This window comes from Thermobia domestica, chromosome 4, assembly GCF_964235325.1.
Source record: "Thermobia domestica chromosome 4, izTheDome1.hap1.1, whole genome shotgun sequence".
Taxonomy (NCBI): Eukaryota; Metazoa; Arthropoda; class Insecta; order Zygentoma; family Lepismatidae; genus Thermobia; species Thermobia domestica.
This window is the reverse complement of record NC_137457.1, coordinates 255492085-255508138: the sequence shown is the minus strand read 5'-3', so window position 1 is coordinate 255508138 and position 16054 is coordinate 255492085. Positions and strand designations below refer to the sequence as shown.

At 38.1% G+C, this 16054-nt stretch overlaps 1 protein-coding gene across 2 annotated transcripts in view; it reads right to left on the bottom strand.

The window, feature by feature from the left end:
• The window catches only part of LOC145683997 (uncharacterized), a 108095-nt gene extending 94908 nt beyond the window's left edge, over nucleotides 1–13187 (bottom strand). For both annotated transcript variants that reach the window (XM_081755775.1, XM_081755774.1), the window contains exon 1: nucleotides 13050–13187. In XM_081755775.1, the coding sequence (XP_081611901.1) occupies nucleotides 13050–13062 (13 nt within the window). In that variant the 5' untranslated portion in view covers nucleotides 13063–13187. The remainder of the gene's footprint in view (nucleotides 1–13049) is intronic.
• Between the last annotated feature and the right edge of the window lie 2867 nt (nucleotides 13188–16054).

Below are 16054 nucleotides of genomic sequence, written 5' to 3'. Positions count from 1 at the left end.
CCATAAACCGTGAGAGTTGAATTTTGATGAAAATTTGTGACAAGATTCAGTTCGAGTTGTTAAGTAACGTAGTAATAGTCACTCGATGCGCAAATGCTACACCGACGCCATCTTGAAATCCTGTAGGCGATGTCTAAGAATACCCTTTTAGCACAAAAATGAAAAAGCTTTTGATAGATCTGACTTCAGTATTGTAAACCAAGGTAGATCATCTATATGCGAGAGTACTTCCAGTGCATGACCGCCATCTTGAAAGGCGCCATATTGAATCACCGTCAAATATGATAAATGGCAAGGGGGTCATGTTGGGTATCAAATAGCACTGGAATTTACTCCTGAATTCATTCCCGTAACCAAAATTTAGATATCTGTTTTCACTTCAGAGTTAAGAGCCCTCTCACCCACAGGAACATATAAAAACTATGCGAGTTAAACTTGTGTCATGAAACACGGTCGTGCGAGCACTTGCATGATTTTAACTAATGCAGTAGTTAATGCAGTACAATAGCAACTATTCCAATAAGATCTTGAGACTAGTAAGAGAAATCGTTAATTAAATTGAAATTTCTGAAGTGAAAATTGGAATATCAGCATGCTACAAGTTATAACTATTTCAAAGTGCGATGGAATAGATTGTTGGTCGATGAAACACATGCCTAATAGTACTGACAAGTAGAGAATACCAAAGGGATTGTTCGGATATATATTAGAAAAATTATATAAACTGGTACATATTAGTTGAACGACCAAAATGGTTCGGATTCCACTATAATCTGTAGGTCCACGTCTTCTTTAGCGTAGCAGCCGTGTGGGACGTTGAATTGTATCAAACCAAAAATTTATTTTAGGCAATTTTACGTGGTCCATTATAGTGTGTTAAGTTTTATTCTCCAATCTAGAAACCTTACGCGAAGACCATCTTTGTTGCAGAATATTGCGTTCCTTTCCAATGCTCATATTTGACGACCTATAATTTACCGTGCATATTACGAAGTTAAAATACTTTAATGTATTTATTGACAGTTTCTCTAAATACAATCGATTTATTGCTGCCACATTGAACAATGAAGGAGATTTAAATTATCAGTTCACAGCCATTCTTAGAAGATACACCTGGAAACTTAAATTCACTTTTCTTGTGTCTGTTCTGCTATTAGTGATAAAAGAATGCATGCACAACTGCTAAGAATATGTGGCAGTAAATATTATTACAACATTCAATTCCAAGTTGCAATCCATAAAACAAGCCTCTTTCTTCCTTTTCCCTTCAATATAAAATAAGGGAAAGTTTATATAAAATAAGGGAATAAGGGAAGTTTGCACTGCTCCATGATGCTGTGTGCTAATCACTACGTTTTGGATCTCCGTCATCACAATTGAAGAGCAAAATGTTAGTAGGTTAATATTTGCTTATGTGCAATAGTTTATATTATTTTTCTAATATTTTTTCTATTAATTTTCTAATAACTTCAAGACAGGTTCTTTAAAACCATATGTGTCGTTCCACCTAACTTATATTACAGCATTTAAATGCCATGCATAATCGCAACACACACACAGACTCATATATATAGCGATTTTGAAATGGGTATAATTTGTTACAGTGCTGCTATTCCATTTTTCACTACAGGCATTTCAATTTAATTAACGATATCTCTCACTAGTCTCAAGATCTGATTGGTATAGTGGCTATTGTAGATCAAATAACTACTATTGCATTAGTTAAAATCATGCAAGTGTTTGCACGACCGCATTTCATATCACAAATTTTACTTGCTCAGTTTTTGTATGTTCCTGTGAGCGAGAGAGCTGTTAACTCTGAAGTGAAAACAGATATCTAAACTTTGGTTACGGAAATGAATTCAGGAGTAAATTCCAGTGCTATTTGATACCCCACATGACCCACTTGCCCTTTATCATATTTGACGACGATTCAATATGGCGCCTTTTAAGATGGCGGTCATGCACTGGAAGTACTCTCACATATAGATTGTAAGTACTCTGAGTACTCTCACATTTACCTTGGTTTACAATACTGAAGTCAGATATATCAAAAGCTTTTTCATTTTTGTGCTAAAAGGGTATTCTTGGACACTGCCTACAGGATTTCAAGATGGCGTCGGTGTAGCAGCTCAACGAAGCATTTGCGCATCGAGTGACTATTACTACGTTACTTAGCAACTTGAACTGAATCTTGTCACAAATTTTCATCAAAATTCAACTCTCACGGTTTATGGACCTTCCTCGTAAGATTAAGCAGATTGTGTACGGAATATACTGCGGGCTAACCTCGACTACAGCCCTAGCTAACACACAACTTCCATTAATTCAAGACACTTCTTCTGACCTCTACCATAAGTAAACAGATCCGATTTAATGAGCCTGTGGCAATTGCTACGTACCAGTTCATAAAAGCACCTTAATTATTTATGGTGCTGAAGTTAGTACTTGCTGGAGGTTTAGCAGCACCTAAAACTTCAAGCATATGGAGCGTTTAGTTCACAAGGAAGTCAAGTCCACTTTTGTTCGTTTCGGACATACTCTTCATCTTTATTATCTCTATCTGAAGCTCTTTTTAGTGCGTATAAGGTTCTTGTCCACATATTGTAAATAACCTATAATGTAGAAAACATGCACTTAAGCGTAGCGTACATACTTTATGTCTCTTTTCCTTATAACTTTTGAAATTGGATTTGATTCCCTTGTGCTCTGAACGCTCCACATATGGCGTGGTATCCAGTAAATAATCGTTGACAATCTATGATGGGCGGTACCCTTCTTCACAGAGCGACTCCAGCAATCGTTTCGGTTCCGTATGCCCGTTTGTGCAATTTTAGTTGTAGGAGATAACAAACGTTTCTGTAAGATTCAAAACCAACCATTGTCCTGACACGGTAGAGTTTGAATCCAATTTTCCCTCTCTAGCGGTGGTTAGCTTTCCTCTATGACTCTACTCTGTCATTCATAAATTGGTGATGTCCCGCAATAATTAGCCTGTTTCAGTGACTGATAGCAGTCATTCTTGCAATACTTTCACGTATGCTCGTAATTTTCAGAATTAATGTGCCGATCATAAGAAAAAGGGATAATACAACCACTTTCTGAATTACACCCCACACCTTGACACTTACGTCGCCGTATTTCACCGTAGTATGGCGGAATTGTGGTGAATTGCGGTTTCTCGACCAAGTCCACACTCACTTCCCATCGTTGTCCAAGAATTGGCAAAATCGGCTCCTAATGTAAAATGCACATTATTCTAAAACTGTTGCACATAACATTTGTGGTTTTGGAAGCAGGGGCTCCTTTATGGCAGCTAGTCGGTATTTCCCCACACTATACAAATATCGCTCAACATTTCATGAAGATCGACTGCGATATTATTGTATTTGGAAATTTGGAAGGATGGGACCATGCACTCTGGACGACCGCATATTCCATATTCTGTTTACTCAAGTTTGAGTTTACGTATGACCTTCCATCTCATTTGAACTATATTATAATCCTCTTAACCTTTGCTAACGCTGAATGTATAAAAGCACTGAAGATACTCTGGCTTCTACCACACTGTCAATTTCCAATTATACGGCCTCGGGGAAACTCCTTCAGCTCCTCACAGCTACATGTACGCTCCATGATGCCACTTGTACTGCATGCTCACAAGACAGCTACGGTATGCTCGGCCGCTAGCATTTGTTCAGTGTTTTCACGAAACCATTTTGCCTGCGAGTGCTTATTTATGTCAGTGCAATGTATATTAGACAAATTCAGATCAAGAAATGTAGAGCCTGAAAGTAAAAATTTATGATGATGACGATGCATTATGAACCTTAAAAGTGTTGCATTTCCAAATTACGACACTGCACACATTTCATTTATATAGGTAAAACAAAAAAGGCAACACGTTAGTGAGTGTACTTTACTGATTGCGGCCACTGCAGTTAAACGAAGATGTTATTAAGAGGAATGTGAACCAGGCCGGTATCCACGGGGGGTCTAGGGGGGCGGGCCCCCTAAATGTTTGCTGGCCCCCTAAAATGTTCATAGTAGGCTTCCAAATGAACTATAATATGTGATGAACTACAATATGTTGGGTCGGGCTCCCCTAACTTCATCCGCCCCCCCCTACATTTTTGGGCTGATTACGGGCCTGATGTGGACAGGGAACCCCAAACATCTTTACAGGGCATACACCGCCTTATGCAGAGTCGTTTTGAAGTATGGTTACCGTCATAGTAAAGGACTGACTACTGCAGGAAACATATGTTAGTCGAACTCTTTAGTATGGCACCAATCACGCGTCAGAACTACTCTGCATAAGGCCCACATTATATATTTTATGACTTTTTACTGGAAACAAACATTAGTGAAACGAGAACAAAACTACTCCAGACATTCGGCAAGGATATGGTGTACGAGTGGACAGTAGATCATTGGCTTAACAAATTTTAAAGCGGCAATGGACTTATCCAAGCTGCATCACATTTTGGATATTCATAACCCACTGATTTTGAGGCTCTTATGGAGGCCGATAATGACCAAAGCATATATGATATTAAGAAAGGATTAAATTGAAGTGCAGTGTGCAGAAACCATTTGTGACCACCTGCATCAATTTGGGGAACCATATAAAGTGTACGACAGACTGCTGGCGTTCGATGAGAAATCAATTCTTATCGATATCTTACTAAACAACGCTGTTAACGTTGGTTGCTAAGTCTTGAACTCATTTGCAAAATACAAAATCAGAATTGCATCATCATAAAGTTATGTTTTGTGTTGGGTGGAGTACTGGAGATCATGAACTGCTCCCGCCTGCCCAGACGATCAATACAACTCTGCATTCAGGGCAATCAAAACATTGTTTTTCTTTCAATTAAACGTTCTACGATAATGATCCGAAGCTAAGTTAAGCGCTAATTGTGACGAACTAAATAGAGGACTGATGAAAGTTGGACGAAACGGAAGAACCCCTAGAAATCCCAAGCAGATGGTGTTTACAGTGTTTGTCCACCATAAAATCTCTTTTCGCGAGCTTAATGCCAACCAATGATCTTACATCAGAGGTGAGCGCTATATCACTAAGTTACCACGTTCCCTCACTTGAAACATTCGCATGAAAAAATTAATGGTCGAAAACACCCTATAGCAAACCATAGGTTTCCTTGCTGGTTTTCACAATTTTCCACTAAACTTGATACAGCTCCCTATTTCATGCCGGAAACATGATCGAGTTATTTCACAGTGTGTAGTGTTGCAAAGCCTTTTTTTTTTTTTTTTTTTTTTTACTGTTTCGCAGAACACGCTTAAGCTTTTTCCAATCACTGAACAGATATTTTCGTTCCTGTAATAGACAGCCTTTTCCAGTTACAAAAAGTTGAACCCGGGAACTTTATTGCCGCAGTACGTAAAATATTGGGGCAATGAATGGGTAATGTCAAGGGTTGGGGCAACTCTACGTTGCTGACGGCCGGCGTTTGAGCTATGTGAAGGCAGAAACAAGTGTAGGTCAGGTTTGGTGTTTAAATTCGTGTGGTGGGTAATTCAAGTTGCCAGTAATGTTTAGTTCGTCTTCATTTTGCCAATTGTTGAACATCATTCCCTTCCCTGAGGTGTTGGTCCCGCATTCAAGGAATAAAAGTATCGGCGGGTAACTTATTTTTAATAGATGGTAGCGCTTACAGAGTTGGCCTGCGACGTCGTTACTATGTATTCCCTTATGTTCACGCACATAAGAGAACTGATTGCTTATTGTTCATGATAGATTGATGTGACCATAGGAGATTTCATGACGAAACGAATCTAGAGTCTGAGATGAGAATAAGGTTGTCAGATCCAAAGGCACAAATTTTGTTAGATCCAAACGCTGAAATCTGTTTTCAACATTGGGAGAGACTGGTAAGACCGTTCCCATATTTTATTAAAGTGATATTCAAAATATTTATGAAGTTGTAAAACAATACTGTGGAGGATCAGTGAGCTGAGTTGTCTTCAACATTGGGAAGCGGGAAGATTTGAGGTTTATTCTGGGGGGAAGACTTACATTACGATAGATGAATCTGATTTCTGAGGTGAACCTGTTGTATATTATATATCAGGCGATGTAGATGAAATGGACTCGGACATTAATAATCTTTCTCCCCAAAAAACACATTTCAAAACGGATTATTGGGGGGACAGTCCCCTCAGTTCCAAGATTAAGAGGGACATATCCCCCCTTGCCCAGAGGCGGATAGTCATCATTAAGGGGGGGCGGGCGCTTTTTCCCCACAACGGCCAACTAACATCTCAATGTCACAAATTAAGTAGCACAATTTTCTTTTTCCAGTAAGTCAATAGTATTAACAATTAACAATAAAACCTTAAATTATTTCATCAGTATATTATTCTGAATTGTTCAAAATATTACATGAAATTCAAGGAGTACGTATAATATATTACAAAATTAGCAGATAGTTTAGTGTACTATTTTCGAAACCTTCCATAACAAGTCTTTTTCAATAGACATCAACATAAATGTTTCCAAATATTCCTCAGATATGGTACTCCTTAACCTATTTTTAATGTATTTCAGTTTTGAGAAACTTCTTTCACATGTTACCTGAGTTACGGGTAAAGTCAAAGTCAATAGAAATTTGTATGGTAGTAGCAAACCTGGATACGCATTACTCTACAAATTACAACTCTGCAAAATTAGAAAAGCACACTGGACAATTTTTGCAACACCTTTTGCATTCGCCTTCCTTCTGAAGAAACGTATATTCTAATTCTGAATCACTTGCACGATCGGCACAATCAGTCGTTTCTTCTCGGTTGTACTCGCCAAAACTGACTTTCAAGAATTTCCACTTCCTTGAAAAGTCCTAGCGAATAGTTTTATAGAATCCTTGGAAACTTCTTTACTGAATTTTTTCAGAAGGTGAGTAAGTTTGTTGAAAGCCGTGTTTGGAAGTTCTCTCACTTGGTTGAAGTTTCTAGGGTCCGAACAATATATAAATTATCTTGCTTCTTGAATACTGAAGAAATACTCGAAATTACCGTGATGTAGTACTTGTACGTTAGATCAGAAGTAGTTTTAGCTTCACATTCATAGGGAATCACCCTTTTCCACCTTCGAAGGCGAGTTGTCGACAGGTCAGTAGAAACAAAGAAATGTTCTAATTCTTCGAATTCGTTATTGGTCCATTCTGCAAATCTTAGCGCTGCATTCTTAACAGATTCAAAATCAGCTCTCTGTTATTTCCATTAGGACAGAATAGTTCGCACCATTCGATACGACTATAATACACCAGTACCATGTGTTTGGAGATAGTTTGACAGGGGGATCGTCACTTGAAATAGTCAGGAATACTTGGAAAACTTGTGCTGTCAGAATTCTTTTGAACTTGAAAAGATCTTTTATATAGCTATCATTTCGCTTTACACCTAGCTTCTGGTTTGATATTTTCTATAGAAGCAATTTTCTTTATTGCTATAGATAAAGCAATAAAGAACTCTGTGTACTTTCTAGGTTCAAAAAATGATCAAGCTTTTTTTTGCAAAGCGGAGTGTTTTCCACCATCTTGTTTCCGCAATAACTGAAAGGTGCCTTTGTTGACATTTGTTCTTCCAAATGTCCATTCACAGATAATACTAACACATAAATAATGCACAGTCATTCAGCAGAACAAATAATTACACAATCAATGCAACATTGCATGTGACAAGACTGAGTATATGAGCGTAACATGACACCTGTAACTGATCATAAGTGTTTTGAAAAATCCAAATATTGTTCTTGCATGTTACTTGCGCCATCGGTTGAATTTCTAATACACATCTTACTATCAAGGTTCAACTTTGTAGAATTTCCAGGAGTAAAGCGCAAAGGTACTAGTTTTAACAAGATATCGTAAAACAACAGAGCACTGGCGTGTTGAGTAGTGTTAAGTAGAACAGAAAACATTCCAGCTTGTGAGACTTTTCTCGAAATATCTTCTCTGATGTGTGTGTTGATAGCATCCAAAACATAATTCACCATGTTTTTTTGAAAGTTATGTGACCACCATCTTGCTTACTTCCTCGTACATACTCAGTTTACTCTTCTCGATTACCTTCTCTAGATTACTTATAAGCGGAAGATCAAATATGCTTAACAAAAGAATAATATCCAAAAAGTTTCGAGGATCTGTAGCTGTGTCTTTCAGTCTATATACTGCTTCATTTCCATTTCCTCTGTAAGTGAGCCCTTTTTTCCCAATAAGTTTAAGCACTTCGACAACCTGTTTGTTCTTCTCAATCTGATAGTGCCGTTGTTTTATCTACCCATTAAGAAGTAGTTTCTTAACACTATTGTAATATGACTAAGCATTTTGGTGAAGGGCGATTAACATTTTATTGGTTTTGACTTCAATATTTTGTAAACCTTGTTATATTAACTGCAAATAAAATTCAATCCCCAGTCTGGTGCTGTAGGTCATTCACACATGCAAAGAAATCAAGGAAGTCTCATAATAATTTAAAACTATGTCTAGTTAAAACATTCTTCTAAATAGGAAATATAAAAATATGTTACGTAGCAATGTATCAAGGAAATAATAACACTTCCCACTTCACGTTATGAAGTAAGTCTAAAAAGGTAATGGTAAGCGGAAGAAATGACGCTACCAAAACTAGGAAGAAAAGGTGGGTGGACGATAAAGAGTTGAGAACTAAAGAGAGTTCTGAAGTGACCGTCTGACTAGAAGGATCGACATCTCTAAAATCTTCACTCGTCAAAGTCTGGGTGAGTACAATGCTGGTTGCTAATTGATGTCACACTTTATTATTCGACCTTGTCTCAAAATTCGTTTAATTCTTATCCTATCTTCAAAATTCATTATGACAGCTATTATAAATTTTAACGTAAGGCCTCAGCACCAGATTTGGGTAATATTCTGATCTGATATCTCTACTTTTATTTCTACAATCTAATTCATCCATCTTAACTAATATTTGCTCTACCTTAAAATTTAATGGTTAAGTTTATTATAAGAAAACTCTTCAAATTGCACCCATGCTATTATGGTTATTAATACATTGAGTTGTGTGTGGATAAAATTGTATATGTCAACGTCCGGATTCTCGGTCCAATATGTTGGCATATGTTACTATGTTCTCTTTTGTTAGATACGTAAGCATTCACGCTAGTCTGATGTAGATTGGAAGACCCGTTTCTCTTCGTCGCTGATAAGTGTGCTTAGTGTTACGTTCGTCACGCACAGAACCTTTAAGAAACGAGTTTGTTTGATCTGCAGAATAAGCTGTGCACACGCTAAAGAAAAAAAAACGCTTTCTGAGCAGGACAATATGACAGCCAATGCCTGTTGGTGCCATCTGCTCGTTTATAACAAACTCAGGATTAAAAGATTATGCTTTATTTTGATTGATGGGGATGGAACTTAAATTTTTGAGGATATGATCCTTCTGTGGACATGAAAGAATTCGTTGCTCTGTTCCCTGCTGCATGGCGCTTTTCAATGTTTCCACTGACTTCGGAATCGCCATTACTAGAACTCGAGCTTTTCTATTCGTTTTCTTCTTTGACTGTAACAATTGTAGCTTATGTTGGAAGCGCACTAATTTCAACACTCATGGAAGTGGAACCTTCTTGTTTATTTTGCACTCTGACAGTGACATTCGTACGTAGTTGATGTGGTGGAAGCACTAATTTCAGCATTCATGAAACTAGAGTTTCCCTGTTCATTTTGCACTCTGACAGTAGCATTCGTAGCAGATGAGGTAGGACTGCTAACTTCAATACTGTATTCAGTCTGTTGGCAGTCAGTAGTTGATAGTCTTGAAGGTTTGGAGGCACTAAATAGGAATGTGATCTTTTTGCAAGCATCAGCATCTGCTTCTAATAACTTTGCCTTCTTTCCACGACACCGCATCTATTCTCACGATTTAAAGCTCGGTCCATTTAGTCCGAAATTTTCTTTAATATGTTGCATCTTGGGGGCGTTTCGTTGAGGGGGAGCACTGGGCGGCGCCCGGTAGCCCTATCCGCCCCTGCCCTTGCCCCCGGGATTTGCGCCAGTGGTCAAATCTTACGTTTTACACGTGTTTACAGTTTTCTGGCACATCTTACTATGTGAAAACGTATATGGATATCTCATATGACTACAAAAACCTCATTTAAAAAAAAAATGCAAGTCTGACAATCCTAAGCCCTCAACTACATGTTAATCCACCCTATTATCAGGAACATTTTTTCCTATCAAGAATAATTCGAGTTGCCAGAAGGTTATTGATGGGAGAGACGTCACTAGAATACAGTCAGTGGGAAAACGCAGCATACTGCAGCTGTAGCTCATAGAGATTCTGCACCGTCCTTTGAGCGGGATGTGAGCGTTCATTGTTGTGCAAAATGGAGACCAGTCTGTTGACCATTGCTGCATAATTGCGGAAAACTTTGTAGTGCATATTATGGAGTTCAGCGATAATGATCCGCAGCGATAACGACTGAGATAAACATGATGCATCATCTCATCATAAACCATCATCAGTGGCAGATTTAGGAGGGTGGCTATTGGGCTCAAGTCCCCCACAAAATAATTTCATTATTATTTTTTTGGCATTGTACGTACAACACAAATGCTTCTCACTAGTTCTCAAGGTCCCCCCGAAACAAGATCCGAAATACGCCACTGACTGTGATTGTAGATGTAGAGGTGGTTTTGGAAACCAGTCTGGACGTTGATCACGATCAAACCACTGTCTCCTGACCGTTGATAATTGTAGCAGATACAGTTTCCATTGGATGCGACAATCGATGCAGAATACCTTCCGGTTACTCTGTATATTCACAGAACTGAATGTATCTCCAGATATTGACCCTTGTTGGAAGATGTCAGCTGATGTAGCGCCAATAAGTTCAGATTTCTTGCCTTATATATTGTGTGGAGCCATGAAATATAGTGGTATGGTGATTGTCGAACTTATTTGAAGTGCACGAAAATTTTCCGAGTTGCCGCTTTCACGGTGTTCCTGGGGAGCTTATCAGGAAAGTGGTCGCGAGATTCATTTTTCAATGTTGTGCAACCGGCACGAGATTTTTCGACTCAACTGCACATGGTGCATTTATTCACCACTCCGGGTCCAAATGCACTGTTGATATATTTCGCTATTAGATGTGTAGAACTCATAGAGGAAACTTAAAGAAAACTCACTTGCAATAATGTATTATGTATGGTATACTTTCACATGATCCTGTTAAACAACTCATTGCCTCCTGATCTAACCAAAAGTTGCGTTACAGAGTGTTTCCCATTACAAGTAAAACTAACATTCCAATTGCACCAACCCAACGGATTGTCGTTATAGCTTTGCTGCTAAAAATGGAGCTGGTTAAAATAGAGTTTAATTGCAAGAAAATAATATTATTAAACTTACGTAACAGCTGAGACACACACACACACACACACACACACACACACACACACACACACACACACAGAGAGAGAGAGAGAGACAGAGAGAGAGAGAGAATTTGCTTGTTCTTAATAATTAAGGCTTTCGACCAAAAAAAAAAAAAAAAAAATACCAAAATACCAAATTTAACAAAACATTTAATATACATGATTTTTGGTGTGATTTCTAGATAAGGATAGTAGAAAAATCAGTGCAGAAAATGAAAATTAGGTGATGGGAGGCGATATTCTGACCACGCACACCCAACTAGAATGCCAAACATTTGTTCCAATGTTTATGTAAATGTTTTAATTTTTCAAGGAAAATAATAGCTTTTATTCCGGCAAAAACGCCTAATATTTTTCGCAGTTGATTTTGAGTTTAACGTTCCTTTCAGCAGCGAGGCTATATGAAACGTGACCTACTCATTAACGTGGAATCCGAACCACATGAGCTCCTGCCGGGAATCGAACCCGAGTCTCCCACATCAAATCCACGAATGAGCTCTAATTTTTCACGGAACGATCACTTACTCCTTGCTCTCACAATGGAGTAATTTATGTTATGTTAAGTTTGATCATTGTCTTCCAAGCAGCGGTAAAAGTGAGGGGGAACGCGGGGAACGTCGTCACACCACTTCCAAAAAAATATCTATGACCACCCCACTTCCTAAAAAAGTTACAATGGGTAAAGATAAGCACGGGGATGGCGTAATGTCATGCGTCCCCCTACCTTTTCAGATCCATTTTACCCCTGCTTCCAAGGATATCTTAAATGCCTAGTAACTGTCATTAAGAATTCGTATTAGTTTTCACTTCTTGCTTTGAACAACACTTTACACGGTATATCGCATTTACACCAAGTAAAGAACAACGTATTATATTTCCTGTACGAAAAATTTTGTGAAGGAAATGAATTTTTTGACAACATTTGCATAAGCAAAATTGTTTTTATCTCTCGTTCCTGTGTTCACTATGCTCCTCTTCGTCGCCGGCTACGTTTCGTTCCTCGTAACAATGTATAAATAAGTTATGCTATACTTTGTTATCCCTCATTTCAGTCATTCCTATTTAATAAGAAAGAAAATATTTTGCATTTTTTTTGGAACGGTTTATGAAACTACAATAATGGTGTAATTCTAAAATGATTCCTCACCATGTGAGGTAATACATTTAACGACTACCATTTGAACAATTTTTATTCCAAAATAAGATGGAATTGAAGTAGCACCACGCACCAGGCATTCTGTTCAATTAACATAACTTTTTACTGTGTAGGTTCTGTGCCATATAGCCTTGGTGCTGGAACTAGACGCTAAATATCAATAAACTAACTAACCAAGTTCGAAGCAGATTTGATTCTACATAAATTGAAGTAGTGATGATATTATAATCTTGTATAACTATTCGGCGTGGGATACCCGGGTTTGATTCGCGACGGGAGCTCATGTGGTTCAAATCCCATGTTAAACGGTAGGTCCGCGTTTCATATAGACTCGCTTCTAAAAGGGATGTTAAACCCCAATTCAACTAACTACTTTCCAAATCTTTTTTAATTGTTATATAAAACGAAAGCTAAACAAATTAAGTATAAGACTAAAGCAAATGTAATGGGCCTACCTCGACGATTCATGATTTACAACACTTAATTTCAATTGTAGTTCATTTCGGAAGAAAGTCTATAAATAATAATTTTGCCAATTTAACTATTACTAAGCTACGTAATTTAATTGTTGCGTTAAGAATTCATATGTCAACCTACTATCAGGCATGTATAACTTTTTGAGTGGCTCTTTATTAGTCGAGCAGTGTTCGTAGATTTTCGTAAGAAAATTTTCCTAAAATGACACAAAAGTTTCCCTTTTCTTATAACATTTTCTCTATTTGTTGAGAGTCCAATTCCTATGACAGAAGTTATGTAATAAGATTAATTTAGCTATATTAAAGAAAGTGCCAACCACACTTGTTTTATTTATTTGGTTTTTTATTCTACTTTCTTACTTTTTCACTTTTTTAAAACAAAAAAATATAGACACAAGTACATCCAGCCAACAATTTGGTGCAAATGTTATACTATTATGATGAATCATGATACTTTAAAAAGACACACCCAAACACACGTAACATATACAAACTATTGGTTTATTTCTTGAAGAAGAAAGAAAAATAAAGCATTTATATTGGGAAATCAGACCGCGCGAGAATTTCTCTGGATTTTTCACGTTTTATCGAAAAATTCCCCTTTTCCCTCTTTGTTAAACTTACCTATGAAATTTCCCTAGATTAGAGAAATTTTCCTCAAACTACGTACACTGTACTTGAGTTGTGCTAAATTTTGACACACGCATGATGCAACTTCAACTTCACAGCATTTTGGAATAAAATGTTAAAGTTATAGTCGTTAAATGAGGCACCTGATATGATGACAGATAGTATGGTGCCATTCATTAACACACCACTGGTGTCGTTTTGTGTACAATTGCCAAACAACTAATTTCACAAACACATCTTTCTTTCTTATTAAATGGAAATGGTTATTATGACAGATAATAAAATATGCCAAAAATTATTTATAAATGGTTACAAGGAACGAAATGTAGTTAGAGAGTATGAACAACAAGAGGGACTTAAATGTTGCGATCTGGTAACTAAACATTGTTCAGCGTAAACTCTAAACTCCGATAAACAAAATATTTGTATCCTTCCGCTTGTCACAAATACGATTAGTTGTAACCATGTCGAGATCTCAAACAGAGACGAATTGATGGACGCGTCATATGAAGTATGTGTATTTGCATACCCACCCGGTACTGATGGTGACCAATAATGAAGTTGTGGATATGAATTGTGGGTGAATACACTTCGGGAGGTGACTCCACAACTGGAAACGAGGAAACAAGTCATGAGCAGAGGTCGAAACAGGCGGCGTGTTCCAGCAGGAAGAGAGCAAAAGATCGCCCACACACCGTGGGTAAAGTAGAATATCTCTCGAACGAATTGAGATAGTGACGTCGGTCTACAAAATGAGAAAGAAAATCATACTCAAGGGAACTGATGGTGCAAACAGAATGGAGCAGATGGAACTGCGCAATGGGAGTCCTTACAGGAAGAAGAGGATTCCGCAAAGCAGGCATCGTAGGGGCAGTGAAAAATGAAACAGACGTATGTACTATGACGTGTTACGTATGGCTTACGTACGAACTGTGAATCGAGAGCTGGAAACGTGGGGATTCCCCATTGCAGCGTCGGGGACCAATTCAAGGGAACACCGCCGGACATGGGGGTTGGTGCAGCGGTTCCGCAACAAGTAGAGTACGCAAACATTGCAGGGACGAGAATCGCTGTAGGCCCTACCGAGTAGGCAACTGAGGCATTAAACACATGGACAAAAGTAAACATGCGTACAGGCAAACATGGACTGTATTTTCAAGGATGATATACTACAGCTCGTACTGGTGTCCGTGATGAATAAGTATCACAAAGAATGACACTAAAGGATTCAGAAGTCTTACCTGTGCACAGTCGTCCAGAAGCCCTCAAAAACTGGCCAAAATTACCTTTTCGTGCTAAAAGTTGAAATCTTGTGTTTTTCGTTGCAGAAATGTTGTTATGCTAGAAATAAGACAAAAAGATGGAAGAACATGGATAATAATGTATTTGCACATATTTGTACAACGAGAATAATATTTTTTCACTTGAAATAAAGCATAACAACAGCTTAAGACTTTTACACATAAAGGCTCTTCTGATTCACCCTGAGATGACAGCTGTTAATGAATGCGAAACAAGAAGACAAAATGTTTTACTAACAATTTTAATAATGTATTTGCTCATATTTGCACAATGAGAATGTTTTTGCACGTGAAATAAAGAATTACTGAACAGTTTATGATTTTTACACATGAACCCTATTCTGATTCATCCTCAGATTACAGCTGCTCTGGAGCCTCCATCTCTTTCAAATGGTTCAGTACGGCTGAAGATAAGTTTCTTTTCTTGTGCTTCTGTGCCATGGGATTCCGAAGCGTGGATATATTTGGGTCGCTTGTTACGAGGAGCCGCAACAACACATCCTTCATTGTTTCTTTGCGTGAGCACTTTCGGAAACGATGCTCCCGATAATGTTTAATATGCTTATGACGGTCTTCTTGGGCCTCCTCCGACATCTGCCCAATGGGTAATAGGCCGTGCGAGATTATTGAGAACCTATGAGCGAGAATTTTGTAAATGGAGGCGGACATGTAGAACTACGAATAATGCTTAATGTAGAGATCCCCGATATCGTTTGCCCAAGCTTAAAATTTATTTGGATCGATAACCAGTCTACAAGACAAGGCCTGCAGCAAGACGAAACATTGCTCAACAAGCTTTTCATTCAGACATGGTATTGATGCAACTTATTGATAGTTTCCCAAATTCGTCTGGCTGTATTGCCATCGTTGGAAGTACCACTGTCGTCTTGCCTCGGTTTGTCAATATTGAGGCCTAACTCAGCTTGCATGACCTCTTGGATATATTTTTTCTTCATCATCATGGTTGGTTGGTCGCCTTTCCGCACCTGCTATTTCTTAATATCCAAACGGTATGCCACATGCAGCAACCACTCCATAAATCTAATCTAGGCA